General features: G+C 39.3%; 2 protein-coding genes and 1 long non-coding RNA gene across 5 annotated transcripts in view; 1 reads left to right on the forward strand and 2 right to left on the reverse strand.

The window, feature by feature from the left end:
* The first annotated feature begins 741 nt into the window (after positions 1–741).
* The window catches only part of setd2 (SET domain containing 2, histone lysine methyltransferase), a 44149-nt gene continuing 25212 nt past the window's right edge, over positions 742–19678 (forward strand). Inside the window, exons 1-3 of one of the 3 annotated variants that reach the window (XM_079692129.1) lie at positions 15573–15911; positions 17378–17499; positions 19656–19677. In XM_079692129.1, the coding sequence (XP_079548255.1) occupies positions 17471–17499; positions 19656–19677 (51 nt within the window). In that variant the 5' untranslated portion in view covers positions 15573–15911; positions 17378–17470. Of the gene's footprint in view, positions 776–15572; positions 15912–17377; positions 17500–19655; position 19678 lie in introns of those variants that run through there. The other 2 variants (XM_079692130.1, XM_079692128.1) reach the window with 2 other exon arrangements.
* Positions 888–2041, reverse strand: LOC307046026. The gene is made up of 2 exons (XR_013810048.1): positions 1153–2041; positions 888–1040 (listed from the first exon to the last, which is right to left on the reverse strand). It is a non-coding gene; the product is annotated as an uncharacterized lncRNA (long non-coding RNA).
* rbm12bb (RNA binding motif protein 12Bb) lies at positions 6776–14629 on the reverse strand. The gene is made up of 2 exons (XM_079692131.1): positions 14482–14629; positions 6776–9199 (listed from the first exon to the last, which is right to left on the reverse strand). The coding sequence occupies exon 2, from the start codon at positions 9175–9177 to the stop codon at positions 7255–7257; it is 1923 nt and encodes a 640-aa protein (XP_079548257.1). The 5' UTR covers positions 9178–9199; positions 14482–14629; the 3' UTR covers positions 6776–7254.

Raw genomic sequence — 19678 nt, forward strand, 5'->3', positions numbered from 1 at the left:
TTTTGTTTTCCTCAGTTTTGACATTGATGAAATTCTTTTTGGCAGTTTTGATCATGGAGCTTACGTCATTTCTTAGTCTGTTTCTTTCAATGTTTAGTTCAGTCACGTGGGCCAGGAGTTCACTGCTCGTGCTTTTGGAAATCATTGACTGACTTTTATGAAACTCAGAGCATTTTTTGTCTCTGGTTTTCATGGCGGTGTGTGTGTGTGTGTGTGTGTGTGTGTGTGTGTGTGTGTGTGTGTGTGTGTGTGTGTGTGTGTGTGTGTGTGTGTGTGTGTGTGTGTGCGCGTGTGTGTGTGATTCAGGAATTGTTAAACAACTGATGGATTTTATGATCCATGATATGCTGATGGCATGAAAAAAAGAAAATTGTTGACAATTATCCTTTATTATCGTGTATGGATATATCTGGTATATTGCTCATTTTCCATAAAAGAAAAACATTTATTTGAGTTTGTTTTATTTGAGTTTGATGAATACAAATACTGTAATAATAATAATAATAAATGGGATTTATATAGCGCTTTTCTAGACCAAAAGACGCTTAGACTTAGATGATGATTGTTGAAAATGCACTTTTACCATACCATGCCAGCAGAACCAGTTGGTTGAGGCTTATAAAAACAAAACTGTGTAGTCAGTAAAGTAGTTTGTGGTAGTTTGTGTCCCATTTAATAAAAACCTTGCTTGCTGGAGAATAGCTACAGAAGTCCTGTCACAAGTTAATCGGAGAGGATCACAGCTGGCCACGGATCTCGATGCTGCATTCGGGCTGTGAGTAAACAACTTGTGTCTTACTTTTAGGCTGTCTGGAGGTATGGACAGCTATCAAAGCTACTAAACATCACATTAACAACGATGTACAAATGAAAGTCGGAGACAAATACATATTTGAAATGATTTATTCACGTTTGCAATGTTTTGAACAGACATCCCCAGTCACCTCATTGTCATTTTGTAGTCCTCGCTGTACGCGTCTGGATATCGGCATCGCAACCACAACCTCACACACTGGTACTGAATGTGCATCAAAGTGTTCCTATGGAGCCAAATATACCAACAAATAAATGTAAACAACAGAAGAAGCGATCGAAATGTGTATTTCCTGATTATTCGACAATGGCTTCTCAAAGTACACGCCCCATTCCTACCGTTATAGAACGTCACGAGTTCCCCGGTGTAACCAGTTAAACGGCAACAACGTTAGCTAAAGCTAGCGCTACTAGTTAGCTAAGCAATGGTTTGTTGCTTTGCTCCGGGTTGCGGCCACAGGTCTTCGCATGAAACATGCTTGTTCTATCGTTTCCCGAACAATGTTTTCCAAAGGAGAGTCTGGATTCGTGCCATGAGGTAAGCTGACGTTACATTTTTGTCCATGTCACGGTGAAATGTAAATAATGGGTAGTGACTGTATCGCCGTTTTAGAGATGGCGCTGCTGAAAAGACCGCAACATAAGTAAAGATAATGAATAAATCCTATTAGAACCTGTGTGGCTTATATGATAAGTCTAATCAGTACAAGCAGCATAACGTTTCACCATGTAACTAAATATTGTAGTCAGGGAAATCAGTTTGACATATTGAACTTATAACAAATCACCTCTGGCTGGCAGAGAACTCTCTGCTCCATAGCTTCTCTTGAACGTAAAAACACTGTACATTTATATTCAATTTAATATCCCATCCCTCACATACTTTTGTATATGTAATAACTTATATTTTGTTTTTCTTGTTATGCTGCTGCAAGACAAACATTTCCCAAATTGGGATCAATACAGTAATATCTTATCTTAATTAATTAAGAAATATAACTATTAATTAGTGTAGCAGCTGACACCTATTTTCAATATGGATTAATCTACCATTTATTTATTTAGTTCAATTTTGATCTATAAAAATGTCAAAATAGTGAAAATGTTCACAAGACTTATCAAAGTGCAAGGTTATATCTTTAAATGTTTTGTTTTAGCCTCTGTATTATATGTCTTAATGCTCTTATATGTGACAGGGTGACTTCCATGATACTAATATTTTATATCTTCCCAACAGAAGAGCTGACAGGAAACCTAACACTCTAACAACCACAACATTGCAACATCCTCCACTGAATGCATACGTTTAGCTGCCTTTGGCTTCTTCCACTGACAGGGGGTGTCAGTGCAGCTGAAATTGTGGATGGCAAAGATGGCTCATGCAGCCGCATGACTGCATTTCCATTCTCCACATGGGCATTCACATTTTGTGGAGAGAATTCCCTCTTCTCCTGTAGATACCTGTGGTGGTGCGATTGTTTTATTATTTAAAATATATTTACATTTGTAATGCCTTTCCAATTATCCCTTTAATTGTTTATAGCCTACTGTATGTTTATTTCATGGATATTTCTGTGTTTTCTGGTGTGTAATATTTGTAATCTTGGGGCCTCTTTTCTTTAACGTCTACATGCTACCACTGGCTCAGATAATTAAGAACAACAAAATAAGTTACCATAGCTATGCGGATGACACACAAATTTACGTAACCATTTAACCAGGAGACTATGCTCCAATTCAAACACTGAGTAAGTGCATTGAACAAATCAATGACTGGATGTGTCAGAACTTTCTCCAAATAAACAAAGATAAAACTGAGGTAATGGTTTTTGGAGCCAAGGCAGGACGTTTAAAAGTTAGCGCTGAGCTTCAGTCTGCAATGTTCAAAACAACAGATAAAGCCAGAAATCTAGGTGTAGTCATGGACTCTGACCTGAGTTTCAACAGTCACATTAAAACAGTTACTAAATCAGCTTACTATCACCTAAAGAACATATCTAGGATTAAAAGACGAATGTCACAGCAGGATTTGGAAAAACTTCTCCATGCTTTTATCTTCAGTAGACTGGACTACTGCAATGGTGTCTTCACAGGTCTCACAAAAAAATCTATTAGAAAGCTTCAGCTGATTCAGAACGCCGCTGCTCGAGTCCTCACTAACACTAAGAAAGTGGATCACATCACTCCTGTTCTGAAGTCTTTATACTGGCTTCCTGTGTGTCAAAGAATAGATTTCAAAAATACTGCTGCTGGTTTATAAAGCACTGAATGGTTTAGGCCCAAAATACATTTCTGACCTCCTGCTAAATTATGAACCATCCAGATCTCTCAGGTCTTCAGGGACTGGTCAGCTTTCTGTCCCCAGAGTCAGAACTAAACATGGAAAAGCAGCGTTCAGTTATTATGCTCCAAATATCTGGAACAAACTCCCAGAAACCTGCAGGTCCGCTGCAACTCTTACTCCTTTTAAATCCAGGCTTTAAACTTTTCTTTTTGTCGCTGCTTTTGATTGAACTATTCATATCTTAGACTGCACTGTAACTTTTATCCATGTATTTTTTCTTTTAATGTTTATTTTCTTTTCTTAATGTCTTTCATTTTTTGTAAAGCACTTTGAATTGCCTTGTGTTGAAAAGTGCTATATAAATAAACTTGCCTTGCCTAATAAAGATTTCATGTGACACATAAAATGGATTTGTTGATGGGAATTAATGTGAATAAATTAACTAGGTTGACAGTACTCTTGCTATCACTACTCACCGACACTATAAACCTTGTCCCTCGTGCTAGCCCTGACAACACCGTAAGCACACCTTCATCTAGGCTGCACTGTTTTACGTGTCCTGACTTGTCGTGGTTCTCTCCTATCTACACTCTTCTTGTCATCTTTGTAAAACAATATCAGACTGGTGTGACACAGCCATGACTTCTAGTTAAATTCAGTGTGGCTAAAATGAAAAGCTTTGTTAAAATATGCAAGCGCGCAAAAGTCAAAGTCAGCTTTATTGTCAAAAATTCTACATGTGTTATACATCCAGAAATATCGTTTCCCACAGTGTGACATGTATACATTAAACAAAACAAAAAGGGCCTAGATAACCGGGGTATACAGTTTAAAATGTTAATATATTTAAAGTGTTCAAAGTGCAGTTTCAGTGCAAGTCAGTTGAAACGATCTTAAGTTGGCGTGACGTTGAAGTCGTGCGACCCGCTGCTGTACTGGCTTGTAGTTCGTATATATAACATAACGTTAGCATTTTGCTTCTGGCGACTAGATTTATGATTCAAAAATTATAAAAGTAGGGTTGACATGTGGAGATTATCCCGCTGAACAAAACGTGATCCCTCTCTTAAATGTGTGTTAACCACAGACCTTATTTCGAGCTATTTTCCAAAATCCTATGGAGAAATTGCATTGGTTTTTGACGAAGGAACCGGAAGAAGTTTAATTCCGGGTTTTATGACGCGTCACTGCGGTTATATATATATAAACCTAGAAACCCTGGTTGCGTTCCAATAGTCCATTTAGCTTAGGAACCTTCCTAACCAAGTGAAATGACCCGGAAGTACGTCCGTGGCAGCCATGTTAAGTGCCGTTCCAATTCTCCAAATGAAAGGAAAGGAGGTTTCAAACTTCCTTTATAACCTCCTTTAGCTTAGGAACCACTGGACCTCCCTTGAGGAAAGGAGAGGAGCAAATGCTGCCCCACAATGCATTGCAGCCGCAGCATTTGCCGTCACTCAACAGTCGGCCGTTCACGGAAACAACCGATTATGACCGAGAAATTATATCGTGAACGTTACGGTGCTTATTAAGCATTTTAAAACGTATGTGGTAAGTTGCCAAAGTGCTTTGTTCTGAACGTTCATCAGTATTATAATCAAAAAGAGAAATATGAACGGTAGTTTTTACTGAAATGATCAAATAAAGTCAACATTTCAGTCTTTACTGAGCTGTGTGGAGTTTGTTCAACTTTTAAAAGATGTTTGAATGGTGATATACACAGTGATAGATTTTAAGGACTAACGTTTATAATAAATACATTTGTATTGATTTTAAGATATTTTCATACAATCATACGTATTGGGATCATTTGTATTGATGTGGACCGGAGGGAGAGGGTGACGAGCATAAGTTTCACTTTCCTTTTTTATTTCAATTCCAACTTTGGTCATGAAGAATGTTCTCTGTTGTCCACGTTCATAAAGCATAAAACAACAGCATCAGAGCACGGTGCAGAGTCTCTAGATGAGTTTACAGCATTCCCCCCTTCTTATTATACATCCATGTTGTAGTCCGCTATAGAAAACTGTAGTTTCCATAGTTTCCCCACAGCAGCAGACGCACATTCATGACGTCCGCTGGCGCATCATAAACACGTCGGATAGTGAAAGTGCATTCGGATTCTCTAAAGTACCGCGGTCTCTTCTCCTAAGTCCTTTTGAATTCTCCTATCCACTATCCCTTAACCCCGTGACGTTTCACTCAGAGGTCAAGGAATAGGAGATAGGGTTAGAATTTAGGAGCTGATTTTTGGATTATCGGAACGCAACCCCTGATATAAACCATGATATAAACACTAGATGACTCACCCGCGCTGCTGGCCAATGGAGACCGACGTTGCCCCATGGCGGCCATCTTGCCACAGGCAGCTCGCTCATTCATAACATTATGTCTATGGGGCACTATTGAAATAACCCTAGATTGCTCAATTTTGAAACGGTTTGGTTTGTTATAATATAAACATAAAAGATTTAGTTATGATACTGCATACGTATAATTATAATAGTGAACTTTTTTTTTTCAACATGACTTGTTTTCTCCTGTATCATAGCCATGTTAATAACGTTTATAATAAACCAAACCGTTTGTAAATCAGTCAAGATTTCAGCGAGTTAAGAGTATTTGTGTGCAGATCACGTTACAACAGCATAAGCAGTAGTTGTTGACTGTGGCAAGATGGCCACTGATGAGCTACACTGGTGTTTATATCTATGAATGAGGGCACGAGATAAGTTTGTGCACGAGATGGAAGGCTGACAGGCAGGTAGGCCCATAGATATATATATATATATATATATATAATATTATATATATATATCTATGGGTAGGCCATCCAGTTATTTTAGCCGGGCCGGCTAAAATGATTGGTCATGCTTTTTACAGTACTACGGCTTCCACAGATGACATTTTATGGATTTTTTGTCAAAGCAATTAAGATATTCATTGCTATCGGGATGTTAAGAGCATTCCATGGAATATAACAAAAAGTGTATCTCGAGCCGGTTTCTCAAAACGTACCTACCCCACCTTTAATATTGCAAATTGTAATAAATATAAATAATTCTGTAGGATTTATTTTGATAAAAAAAACATATTTGAATTGCATTGTTATTCACCCTATTATCTCATGTTAAGTCTTGAAACAATTGATATTTATAAAAAAGCTTTAGTATATCTTACAGACAACTTTTAAGTTATATTTTTGAAAACCTTCAGTTAAAAAAAAAACTCTTATAAGTCCCCATATATTTTAGATGCGTTATCACAAGTTATAGACTATGACGCAGAAATAAAAGCCCCCACAATTTAAGTATGAGCAACTTATTTAAAAAAGATTATGCATCAGTTGTACAGTTGTGATGTGTCTTCTAACACCCATTGATCTGTCAGAGTGGGTGAGCAGAGCAGCTGTCTCTTTAACTCATTTGAGAGAGCGAGTGCCAAATGACTGGAGTAACGCATCACTAGGAAGTGAGATACAAAAAAAACACCTATTACTGCTTATAGGTGCCACCAAAGACAACATAACATATTTTCCCATTTATCCTAATTTTTAAAGCTATCAGTAAGGTATTCATTTAAAAATAGAGATTAAACGGCTCTTTAAACCCATAAGGCCTATTTGGCAAGCATAAGTCATTTAGCTTTAAATATAAGATCTGTGAAGAAAAACAGACATTTCAAAAAGGTATGCGTTTTAATGATAACACTTTTCACAACAACTACATAGCTAAATTAAATGTACAAACATTGTCAAACACTGTGTTGTAAGTTACATTTAACAAACACATTCGAAGGAAAAACAAAAATCGAGTGTTTCACTTTCAGATGAACAATGCATACAAAAACCTTAAGTAGTCAATAGACTACATTGCCTTATCACAATAGAGTGGTGCAGTGACGAGTCCTAAAACCCGGATATTAGTTAGCATTGTACCACTACTGGTTCCCCCGTCTCAGTCAGTCAATGGGATTTCTCAGTCTTATCACAACAACAAAAAAAGGATAGCCAGATTTACTGTACTCCCAGCAATATAAACCATGAAAAATATTTAAAGTCAAAAACAAGATCATAAAGAAAAGGAAAAAAATCCTTAAATCAGTTGTGTCTACATGTCCAACACTACTAGGGCATGATAGGTGCAGTGCAATGTCACTCAAGCTAGTACTAGCTGTATTTTTCTTTGACCTATTGGTCTTCCACTCAGTTCCTCAACTGCTGTTAACGCCTCCCTATGGGACTCAAACACTGCAGTCGCTGAGCCTTTAGATTTCCCACTCTGGTCGTACTGCATTGAAACAGATCCAGGGATAATCCGATATCCATAGCAAAAGTCATAGATTTCTTCACTTCGTATTTGAAATGGCAAGTTAAGCAGCTTAACACAGGTGGGGCCATCAAAATGCTGCACAGAGGAACCAAAGCTACCACGTACACCATTACCTCTGCCTTGTGAAGCAGAACGGCCTACTGCATAGGGCTCATAATCACTGCCTCCATAGATGGGAGCCTGTGCATGAATCATTGGTATGTTACCATCAGGAAGAATTTCTAAGTCAGAGTAGCCTGCATCACCAGGTCGAAAGGATTCCTCGTTTCTCCTGCCTGAATATCGCTCGTTTCTTGGCTGTAGCTCTTCCACCATTGTCTCTTGCAACATTGGTGGCTCAACACCCAACTGACGCATCTGAGAGCGTGAAATGCATTTCAGGATGACTTCTGACCCAAGAAACCTTTGTCCATTGAGAGAGAGTGCATTCATAGCCTCTGCCTCGGACCGAAAGAGAACCAAAGCCTTCCCAACTCCTGCACCAGTATGGTCACGCAGCACAAACGCCATGTCCTCTGTGATATTAAACCCAAGGAAAAAGTCCATGATCTCAACTTTCCGTACATCAAATGGTAGGTTCCGCACAAAAAGACACATTTTCTCTGAGTCATAGGGATCGCTGGGGAAAGATGGAGGACTGTCCTGAAACGTTGCAGAGTTTCCAGGTGGTTCACCATCCATGCTCTGACACTGCAGAAGGCTGATCATTTTTTCTCTTGAGATTGGCCGGGTATGAATAAATCGGTCCCAAAGGGACCTTTTTTCATTAGTCAAGGCATCACAATAGTCACGCAGAGTCTTGAACAGCACAAATGCAGATCTTGTTCTTTTTCCATCACTGCCAATTAAGTGTAGGATCTGGTCATCCTCAAGCTTTGTATTGCGAAAAAGCTTTTTTATGTCTTCTTTTTCCACCGAATAGGAGAGATTTTCAATCAAAACACAGTACTCCTCATCGGAAGGAGCAACTGGCCTCTGAGCCAAAGGGGACTCTGACCTCACATAATGTGGATTCCTTTGATGGCGAATAGGGGATCTCTCCCTTTCAAAGTTGTCATGCTTGTTGACAGCCATTGACACTTTACCAGTAGCCCGACGCAAATCATCTTCTGTTGTTGAGGAAACTTCGACGTACCTTGACCCAATGTATTGCCTATCTCTCTTCAGAGCTTCGTTCGCATCCTCTCTTGCTGCAAATTTTACGAAACCTTTCCCATTTTTTGAACCATTTGCATTTTTCATTAAGAATATTTCATCAATAAGTAGATCACAGAAGAAATCACGGACTTCTCCTTCAGTCACAGAGAAGGGCATCCCTTTAAGAAACACATGCAAGCCATCATTAGTGTTGGAAGCCCTCTGGTGCTGGGGTGGAGGGTTATAGTCTGATCTGCTAGCTGATCTCCTGCCCCCCTCTGGATCCAAAGGTCTTCGAGTGTGTCTTGCTTTCTCCTCGAGTCGTCTCTTTTGATCTAGCTCTACATCTCTTGTACTTCTTTCAAGTAGGTTCTGCATCTCTGATTTACTACTTAGTAGCAATGCAACAGGTGAACCCTTAATGTAACCTCCTGATCGTATCATGGCTCTTCTTGCATCCTCATCCGAAGCAAAGATAACGAAAGCTTCCTCTTGCTCCCCACCAATGATATGCACTCCTCCATCTGGAATTTTGAGGCCAGTGAAGAACTTGCGAATATCCTCGGAACCAGCAGAGACTCTTAGTCCCTGTAAACGGATGACGACCGCCATGCTGAAGTACAAACAACAGCACCTGTAGACAGAAGGGTATAGAACAGCATTATTGCCAACAGAATTTCTCTAGCTCCGCCTCAATTTCCTGGCATTTCGAATATAACACTACTGAACAAAAACACCAATGAGACAAAGGACACCATAGAAAGAGGGACACCAGTATGATTATTGTCCACCACAGTCGCTTGAGTGGAAAATCCGATACCAAAAATATCTATCTAATTCAAATTCAAGATTCAAGTAAAGCAGTTACATTTTTGTTCAACTGATAACTAGTCTTACTGGTTTCTACATATTCCACTTGTTAAAACAACATAGCCAATAAGGTTGTTGCCCTCAGAATGCTAAAGGCTAATATACTGAGAATGCATCACCTCTCAGAATGCATCAGTAATCAGGAGAATCACCATAGCCATTACGTAAAATCTATGACTTTTCCCCAATATTGACGCACTAAAAATCAAGTATTTTCACTTATTCAGCCAGCAAAGTGATCAATAACATCAAGGATGGGGTACAAGTACTTTTCCATTGCATTGGCAATTCAGAATGAAACAGCATTGATGATCCGTCATAAATTATTTTTGAAATGCAGACTTTGAAAAAGCCAGTTCAACCACTGAGACAGCAAGGACAAAATGACTACTGTCGATGCATAATATCTACAAAGCCTTGGCAATTTGCTTCATCAGAACCGACTACAATCCAACCAAATTACATCCAAATACGTCACTTAACAGCACCAAAAGCCAATAAATACAGAAAGAGATAACCAAACCCATATAACATACTTTCTATATTGATAAGATTGACAAATGTAACAACTAAATGTAGTTTTGTCTTGACATTCTCTTCTCTATTCAGCAAATCCACGGCTTAAACATACTAGTTACAAAGGAAGCACAACTCCGTCAACTGCATGTTTGCAGGAGAGCACTAAATCAGGATGTCTTGTCACTCATAAATGTTGCCCCACTGCATTGTCACCTTTCTCCAACTTTTCTGACAGCGGTCCAAAAATATCCCCTTCATGGCAGAAAAAAAAAAAAACCTGTTGTCGCTTCCATTGTTTGGCAATCTACACCACTGCTATAGCCCATTTTTTCCAGAGACTGGCCTTCGGGTAATCCAATAGCAGCAGTGTGCCCTCTCCTTGCCTTTTCCCTGTCATGTTTGCTCACCTCAGCCATCGTTTCACCTTTAAGACCTTTCCCAACGTTGTATCCAGTCGTTTCAAATCACAATTATGGGTCCGAAATTGATGAGTTCACCACCAAGTATTACAAATGATTGCCAAAAAGTGATCAATAACATCAGGATGGTACTTCCGTTCCTCCTCAGTATATTCTGGTGCAAACCGAGTACAATAGTTGATCCGCAAAGATGTGTAATGGTCTTCTTGTCCAAGGTCCTTATCATGATATTTGGGAGCTTTTATGTGCCATCATGTAGCCCAAATTTCCACAGCAAACCTATTAACATAGACCATTCAAAAAGTCATACTTATTTTAATACATTAAAGGTGGGGTAGGTAATTTCGGAGAAACCAGCTCGATTGCGCTAGAATTTGAAAATACACAACCGGAGAAAATCTGCCACTTCCTTACAGAGCCCCTCCTCCAACACACACGAACGTGCACATGACCAATGAGGGCACGAGATAAGTTTGTGCACAGATGGAAGGCTGACAGGCAGGTAGGCCATCCAGTTACTTTAGCCGGGCCGGCATGATTGGTCGTGCTTTTTACAGTACTACGGCTTCCACAGATGACATTTTATGGATTTTTTGTCAAAGCACTTAAGATATTCATTGCTATCGGGATGTTAAGAGCATTCCATGGAATATAACAAAAAGTGTATCTCGAGCCGGTTTCTCAAACTTACCTACCCCACCTTTGGGTAGGTAATTCACTTCAGAAACACTTTTAGTTATATTCCATGGAATGCTCTTAACATCCCGATAGCAATGAATATATTAAATTAGGGATGCTCCGATCGCCAATTTTTGGGGCCGATCCCCGTTATTCTGAGTTATTTCCCTTTGCATTATGAACGCGCATCTAACCCACGGGACCGCGCCGCCCGGCACGTTCATGTTACGTGTCCCGGCCAATCAGAGCCCACTGTGCTCACAGGGAGGGTGGGGGCTGGAGCTATTGGAGCTACAACAAGCCGTTAAAGGCAGAGAGTGAAATTCAGTGAATACACGTAGTTTACAGAGATGCTGTTTGAGAAACCAATGTGAGTTGCGTTTATCTTTACCCATGGATGCACAATAAGAACGGACCCATATCGTCTTACTGCCATCCCACGGAGCTGTAATAATTGATATATTGCACATGTTTGCTGTAATTCATTATCATACTACATGGGCTGTATGATTAAATCTTGTACCGTAAATGTTGTATTAAATAAAGTTAATATTACCGACATTAGATTAACGTCCCTGTAGCTTCTTATTGCACTAAGAAGAGTATTGCACTATATATATACATTGCAATCATTCTTTCATGCTAAATTAAGCTCTGTTGCTTGGATATCACTAGATCCTGTTACAGCGTAATATAAGTACATAACCATTGATTTTTACATTAGCATAATCACTAGCTAGCCGCTAGCTGCTAACTGCCGCCTCGTTAATATCAAATCCATCATAATAACAAATCATTACCATGCTGCCATGAACGTGCGGTGCTGTTACGTGTACGCAAATTGAAGTGCTTGATGTGTGAACGAGCATTTTGGTTAAAGTTGCGCATGCGCTATGAGCGCCCATACGGGTACTTCTCAGGCATGCCGGGTAATCTGTGACGTTTCGCTCTCTCAAAAGTTGGGCCATTTTATCATCATGCGCCAATGAAATTTGGGGTTAAGTACATTGTCAGAATAAGTGAGAAATGAATTTAACTTCTGTTAGACAGCTATCATACTGAATAAATATTTACTGTGAATGTATGCAAAAATGTATGGCATATGGCTGTCTAACAGAAGTTAAATTAATTTCTCACTTATTCTGACAATGTACTTAACCCCAAATAAAAGAACCCAATAAAAAGAGTTGTTAAATAATAGTGAAGTCACGTTGTAATAACAATAACTCATCTCTCTCTCGTTTTCTTTTTGAGCTTTGCTAAAAGCCACTGTGTCAAGTGTCCACCTTGGGTTGCCGTCCGGGTTTCTCCAATATGGCGGACCATCTCGCACATGCGCAGTACCGATCGGGCAGGGGGACAGATCACAGATCGGGTAGTGACCACAGCCATCCATGATAATAACACGGGAGAAATGAGCGGAAGCGCTCTCTTTTCCTCTTTCCTGTCAGTATCGTCTCATGCAGCTCACTGATCCAGTAATGAGTGACCCGACAGTGAAGAATACACATATTTATAACTAGTTTAGCTTGTTACAGAGGTAGATAAAATAACTAAGTGTGTAAGGTCTAACGCTTACGGCTTCTACACACGGCGGCGTGCGTTGTCGCTTGCCGGCGGGGGGGGCTGAAACTCGACCAACAACCAATCACATGAATCTCCCGCCCCAGACACACGGTTTGATTGGCTAGAGCTTGTACTGGCATATGATTTGATTGGCTGAGTCCTCCGTCGAGGCGGCAAAAGTAGAACATTGCTCTACTTTTGCAACGAGCACCGCGAGAGAAGCTACGCTTTGCTCCCACAATGCAGTTCGGCGAATCGTGACGTCACCCCATTCAAAATGAATGGGCAGAAGCGTTGAATCGGCAACGCACGCCGCCGTGTGTAGGGGCCGTTAGTGTGTGTGTGTGTTGCTCCGCTCACCGGTCTGTCACAGCGGGTGGAGCTGCAGGATTTCTGCTTCACACACGTTGCATACCGCTATTTTATTGTCCTTTTCGGACACCTGAAAATACTGCCAGACTGGTGAAGCCATTTTGGCGAGCTTGTTTTGCCGCGCACTGAGAAAAGTGTCATGTATTTTACGTCATGCGATCAGCATTTTTAGACAGCACCGATCGATCGGTAGAGAGTGAGTATCGGCCGATATCGATCGGCGGCCGATCGATCGGAGCATCCCTATATTAAATGCTTTGACAATAAATACATTAAAAAAAAAATTCATCTGTGGAAGCCGTAGCACTGTAAAAAGCACGACCAATTATCTGAGCCGGCCCGGCTAAAGTAACTGGATGGCCTACCTGCCTGTCAGCCTTCCGCACAAACTTATCTCGTGCCCTCATTGGTCATGTGTGCGTTCGTGTGTGTTGGAGAAGGGGCTCTGTAAGGAAGTGGCAGATTTTTTCCAGTTGTGTACTTTCAAATTCTAGCGCACTCTAGCTGGTTTCTCCATTCTTACCTACTACCCTACCTTTAAATCAGTTTAATGTTTCACTATCATTGGTAATCTCTATTGAATGTCACAACATCACAACTAATGAAAGTATTACCATGTGCCAGTAGAATGGCAAGTTGTATAGTCAGACCTACACAACAGTACGTAAATGCACCACCAGGAAGCAGCCTGTGCAAAGCTAAAGCACTGTTCTTTAACATTGACTGCAACACAATAAGCATTAATGTGATATGGCTATCTGAACAATAGCCCACAATAAAGTATTTTAAGTGAAATAGCAAATCAGCTTAACCACCAGGCCATAAAATGGCTACAGATAGCCACCAGACACAACATATTGCAACAAAAAGTGTGTCTTAAATGCAGCATGAACAGACCCAAAACCAACGTCAATCAATGAAACACGGCAACGAAAAGTCACGGTTGCTGGCGTTAGCCCTCAAAGCTATGGTTAGCTTACTGCTAACTCGCGTCACACGTCGCAGAAGAAACGAGCAATGGCAATTTAGCAAATCAACGCTCTCGAGTTGGCCAACAACGTAGTTTAATCTACCATACGGGCACTCAATTACACATTCACCGATTAAAAGTGCCACCCCACTTAGCAAACATTACCCGAAGAACATTTACTTGCACACACAACCTCCACCAGGCACACATTGTTAGCTCGTCGTCATTAATGACACCAGCACTTCATTTCAAATACAATGTGCGTTAAATGCAGATTATAAACATATTCTAATGTCGTGTGCAATTTCACGTTGATCACATCGTTAGATAGGATTAGCCAACATTGCAAAAACTCTTGCTGTCCAAACAAAAGCTCAGCAAAACGTCGAGCTGAGCTAGCTCTAGCTCTGTAGCCAACAAGGCCCCATGCGTTAGCGTTAGCTTTTGACAGCCTTCACGGACGTGCATCAATGACAATGTAATCTTCGTGAAAAACTCAACATGATAACTATCTAAACTTACACAATTGAAAAGCAAAAATGATCGTGCTAGATCAAGAAAAATGGTTGGATTCAGATCGTTTTGGCTTCTCGTCTCTCTCAGTCTCTTCTAGATGAGTTGTGGAGAATGTTCTTTATTACATATAATGACTGTCCAACCGACGCATAATGTGTTTGCCGCCACCTAGTGTATCGGGGTGCTTGTGATGTTGCGATATCATCAATTTGGATATGAAACCTGTTTCATGGCTATATGTAAATAGGCCATTCATACCTGTAAGCCTTTTACTTTTATTCATCATAAGACATTGAAGAACATACCAGATCAAACATACAATATAGCCTATTAGATTAAAAACGTTATGACAATAAATGCAAATTATAAAATAAAGTGGATTATTATAACATGATGCATACATTTTAAAACAAAAAGTAATTTCCTAAACTCTAGGCATAGACGGAAGGAGAAGCTGATATTTGAATAATAAGTGGCGTCAGTCAAAACAATAACAACATATTCCGACACATTGTTTGAGTTATTTTACAGTACACTTTTTGTTGTTAGGAAACACATTTTAATATCTCTCTGAGATGGCTACAATGAACATGAAAAAACCTTATTAATGATCATATTAATATTTTCAGAAATAGATGAGTTGAAATTATCCATAAGAGAAATGTTAGTTATGTTAACTGTTGTAGACATCACGTTGTATTGGTTCCTATCAAACATTTGTCTTGTTTCTCACTCCACAACATGCAAAAGCGGTCAGTAGACACTCACATCTCTTTATATTATCTTAAAACATAGTCAAGAACAGTTTAAATTGAGAACTAGCCCTAATAAAATACAGACCAATACAATTGTTCTTACATTGGCCCCCTCCCCTATACGACCGAGATTCTTTAAAGACAGTGATGAGTATTTGTATATGATAGTGATGAGTATTTGTATATGATTTATTTTGTAAATAGTTACATGACTTATTGATGGTTTGGTACGCCAGTGCGCACCAGCAATGTTCACACATCATGTGATGTTGTTGGAAGCAGGAGGCAGCCACAGAGGCATAGTGAGGATCAATGTGTGGAATAAAAAGAATTCAAAAATAAATGTCCATAACCCTTCAAGCAGATCGGGTTGTCAGTCTTATTGTAATACACAGGTTGGCCAAATCGAGACACTTTCTAGGGCTTGGTTTTCGGCGTCATGTGTCTTCTAGATCTGCACTCTTAAGGCTAACTGTGAGCTCATGTTAGCTCCATAGTACCAACACTCACCCAGGCTGAAGCTGGGGCGCAGCCGCAGCACAGCCACTAGCCGACGATCATTTCCGACAGCTCCGTATGGATTTGACGTCGGCATACATTGTTGCTTGATGTTTTACAAAGGCTCGACTACCGGTGATTTTCGAAGATGGAGGAACCTTGTGACCTCAAGCACTTCGTAAAGTGAGTACCTTGTAAAAAAAACCACATTTTTTTCTTACCGTTATGTAAATTGCGGCAGTGTGCTTTAGCCATCTTACTACACACAAGTAAGACAAAACATCACCAGCTAGCATGCTAGTAACGCCGGGTGCAGAGACTCGAGTGTACGGGTCCATTATACCCCTAAACGGAAACGAATAAAACCCTTCCTGCTCATTAATTCAATTAGAAAATATTCGAGCTCCCTGCTAGTCGAAAAATGTTTTAATTTGAGTTTACACATTCGGCACGGATCACAGATCGATAAGTAAAACACAAGTTAACAACAGTAACGTTAGCATAGTGGCTGCTAGTACAATGCTAACCTTGCTAGCGTTAGCTGCTGATGCTAGTACAGTTTCTTGGCTAACTGTGTTCTTTTCCAGGAACAAATGTTTGTTTACCTTTTGAATACGCAACCGAAAACCCGATCAATCGACGAACTTATTGTGTTGTGAATGATTTAAAGGTTTGCCAGTCAACATTAAAAACATGAATTATAGATAACAGAACACGGGCTAACGCTATCTATAAAGATGGCACACGAAAGCTCACTGTTCATGTTAGCTCACCCAAGTTAGCTTAGCTGATTTTGATATTTTGTATAAACCAGTTTCAAAGTCGAACAGCTTAGTTCTTGCAACCTTACCTACCTGCTTACTAATTATATATATATATATATATATATATATATATATATATGATGTAGTATGACTAGTTTGCAAAACGTGGTAAATTAGTTTATTAAATGAATAGGTTTGCTACACATCCTCTACTCGTTTTTATAGTTGTTACTATCCTTTTAAAGGCCATGTTTTGGCTGCATTCAATTCTCCTGCACAGGCCATGCTTTAGTTACTTTCTTAATTGCTTCGAACCAGTCACCGTTTGTTTTCACAACAGCGTCCGTCCATGTTTTCCTTCACATAAATCCTTGTTGTACAGTAAAGCCTTTGTTTTAAGTATGCCATTTTCTTTCGCTCTAAATGTCCAGTAATGAGATGCTTGGTCTCTGCTCGCCGAGCATCCATGTTTTTCATATATCTTCGAACATAATGGTGCTATTTATAACCCATAGATAAATATAACCTTTTACTTTTGTTTCTGCCGTCATTTAAATGAAGTTTGTCCCTTAGCAAACAATAATATTAAAACGTGCATATAGCATCTGTGCCACATATGCCACGATAGATAACATGACACTCAGGAAGGGAGGCTGCAGAAGTCGTTAGAACTCAACGGTTGAAAGCATGACACAAACAAAACATATTAGACATGATGTACATAAAGTATAGAGTGTGTTTTGCTCAATCCAAATACACGGTTAAACCAACAAACTCGTTTTTTCTCAATGCACATGTCAAAATTATTTTAAGTTCCTGACAGAGTAGCTGTAAGCTGTTGTGAACAAACTCAGTTCATTGCTTCTCTGTCTTTCTTTTTGCCAGGTGTGGCGTCAATTTGGAGGGCACATTTCTCTGATTTGGATTATTGTTGGCCAGCAGCCTCTTCGGGCCTACTAATCCTAGACGAGTTTCTCAATGGACACTCTTCTCAAGTCTGAGATCAGGTATTAGACTGCAAAATGCAACTCACAGTATATGTCTTCTCAGAGTAGTTTGACATTAAATAGTTTTAGAGTGATTTCTAGGTTTTCTTTTCTTTTAGGTGTAGACAATGAAAATATTTCTGGCACCTGTTTACTGTTGAAACATTTGGCTATCAAGGTCATCCTAAGGCCAGGGCATTGTCTTTATTTTGCTATTTCACATCCAAAGCACTTTCCTCTGCTGGATATGTTTGGGCTCTTCTTTTAACATAGATGTCTGATGTGATATGACATGTTGTCTTCACATGCTTTTATCAATTGATGTTGTTATTTTTGACCAAGTGAATAGATTACTGGTTACTATTGTTTCGATCAGTGTGGCAACAGATACAGGCAATAATATACGTTTTGAAGATTTGTTGTCTAATATCTACCACATCAAGTTGGTGAAGTAGGCCCAGTCCATTAATAATTTGACTGAAAGCTTCTTGTGATATCCCTTTAACAGAATGTCACTGCATAAGTGTCTCCTTTTGAAGGTTACAGAGAAAAAAAGGGAAATAATAAAATCCCCAAGGATTAAAGGACCCAATTGTTGCCCAGCACCGATGAAACCACACTAGCTTTAATAGGACAAAAGGAGAAACAAAAAACCTTTTCCTGTATTCTTTTGGCCACTACTGTTTTTCAATGGTGTAACATAAAAAGTGTCTGTTAAAAAAACTAAACTGCCTGGACATAATAATAGCGAGATTAATTACAGACTGTCCTTCCTGTCTTACAAATACTTTTTGTTTCATTTGGCCTTTACAGCTCTACTCAATCCAGGTATTGTAGCTCTTTTAGGAAATAGCAGCAACTGCGGATGTGTTTGTTTTCTCAGAGGTGTTGTGTTATGTAGAAAAAATGAATGATGTATAATTTTCGGTCAGGTTTAATTAACCTTAGCTTTATTCCTGTCTGACATGAATGGTTTTCTTAATTAAGTTGGCTATGAATAAAATGAGACCTTCAAAGTATATTTTGCAAGCTAAGCTATTACTGTAGTGGATACCTCAATCGGACATATATTTTTGCATGGTGGCTCATTGTTTAGATCTGTAGCATCACAATTAATCCGGATTTTCATGGTAATCTTTTTTAAGTTGCATGGGTTTCCAACGGGGGCATCAGTTTTCCTCTACACAGTGTCATGCTCCTGTTATTGGCTCTGGCTTTACAATTGTAAGTTGTTCTTAGGCATTGGAAAACCCATCTCTAAAATGGTTAGGATGTTTCAAATTTAGTCAGGATATTTCTCTATACAAATCAGTATAAACACTTTTTCTAATATCCAGTGTGGTGTCTGATAACTAACTTTATATTAAACTATGGTGTTGTATGTTCCTGTCCGCAGAACAAAGCAGTTAAGCATTTGACCTTGTGGTTTGGAGGATGATATATTTACGTCAATGTTCATCATGCAATATATATGTGCTGATGAGCAATAATCACCCCAATTCTGTAATGGTACATTCTAATGGGGAAAACAGAGTTTTGTTTACCAGCATTTCCAGACAACAGAAAACATTCCTGATGTTATTTTTGTCCTCTGTTTATAAATAACTCATTTTAGATCTTATATATATATATATATATATATATATACATTACTATGGCTAACCTATGTCTTCTTTCACCTATTTCAACAAATTGTTCACATACTGTGATATGACTGCCCTGAAAAGCAGCCAAGACATTTGTCACAAGTCAGCGGTTTATCATATATGCTGTTGGACTCCTTCATTTTTAAATGACAAAGGTGGCTAAGATGAAATTCCAAAAAGTATTATATCAATATTCTTTACTTAAACTTTGAGAAAAATCTCCAGTTTTCTTATTAATAATATATCAGGCTTGCACCTTTTAGGAAAACAGAGTTACAGGAGCAGGTGGTAGACAATTCCACCTGACACTGTTGTAGATATGGCAGCAGATGTGGTGCTTCCAAGTCCTTACCTTTTAGGAGCGCACACAATATGTTCAGGGACATGTTCACATCCAACAAGGCTACATTGACAATTTTGGAGACTTATATTCCACCTGAGCTTGAACTTGATGAGATGCATGAACTGTGTAAACTCATTTCTGTCTTTCCTCTCTTTTTATGTTCCTGTGATGCTCTTGTTTAACCTCAGAGAGGAGGGGAGTAATGCCTCGG

The sequence above is a fragment of the Notothenia rossii genome (assembly GCF_949606895.1).
Source record: "Notothenia rossii genome assembly, chromosome: 7".
In the NCBI taxonomy this organism is placed as follows: domain Eukaryota; kingdom Metazoa; phylum Chordata; class Actinopteri; order Perciformes; family Nototheniidae; genus Notothenia; species Notothenia rossii.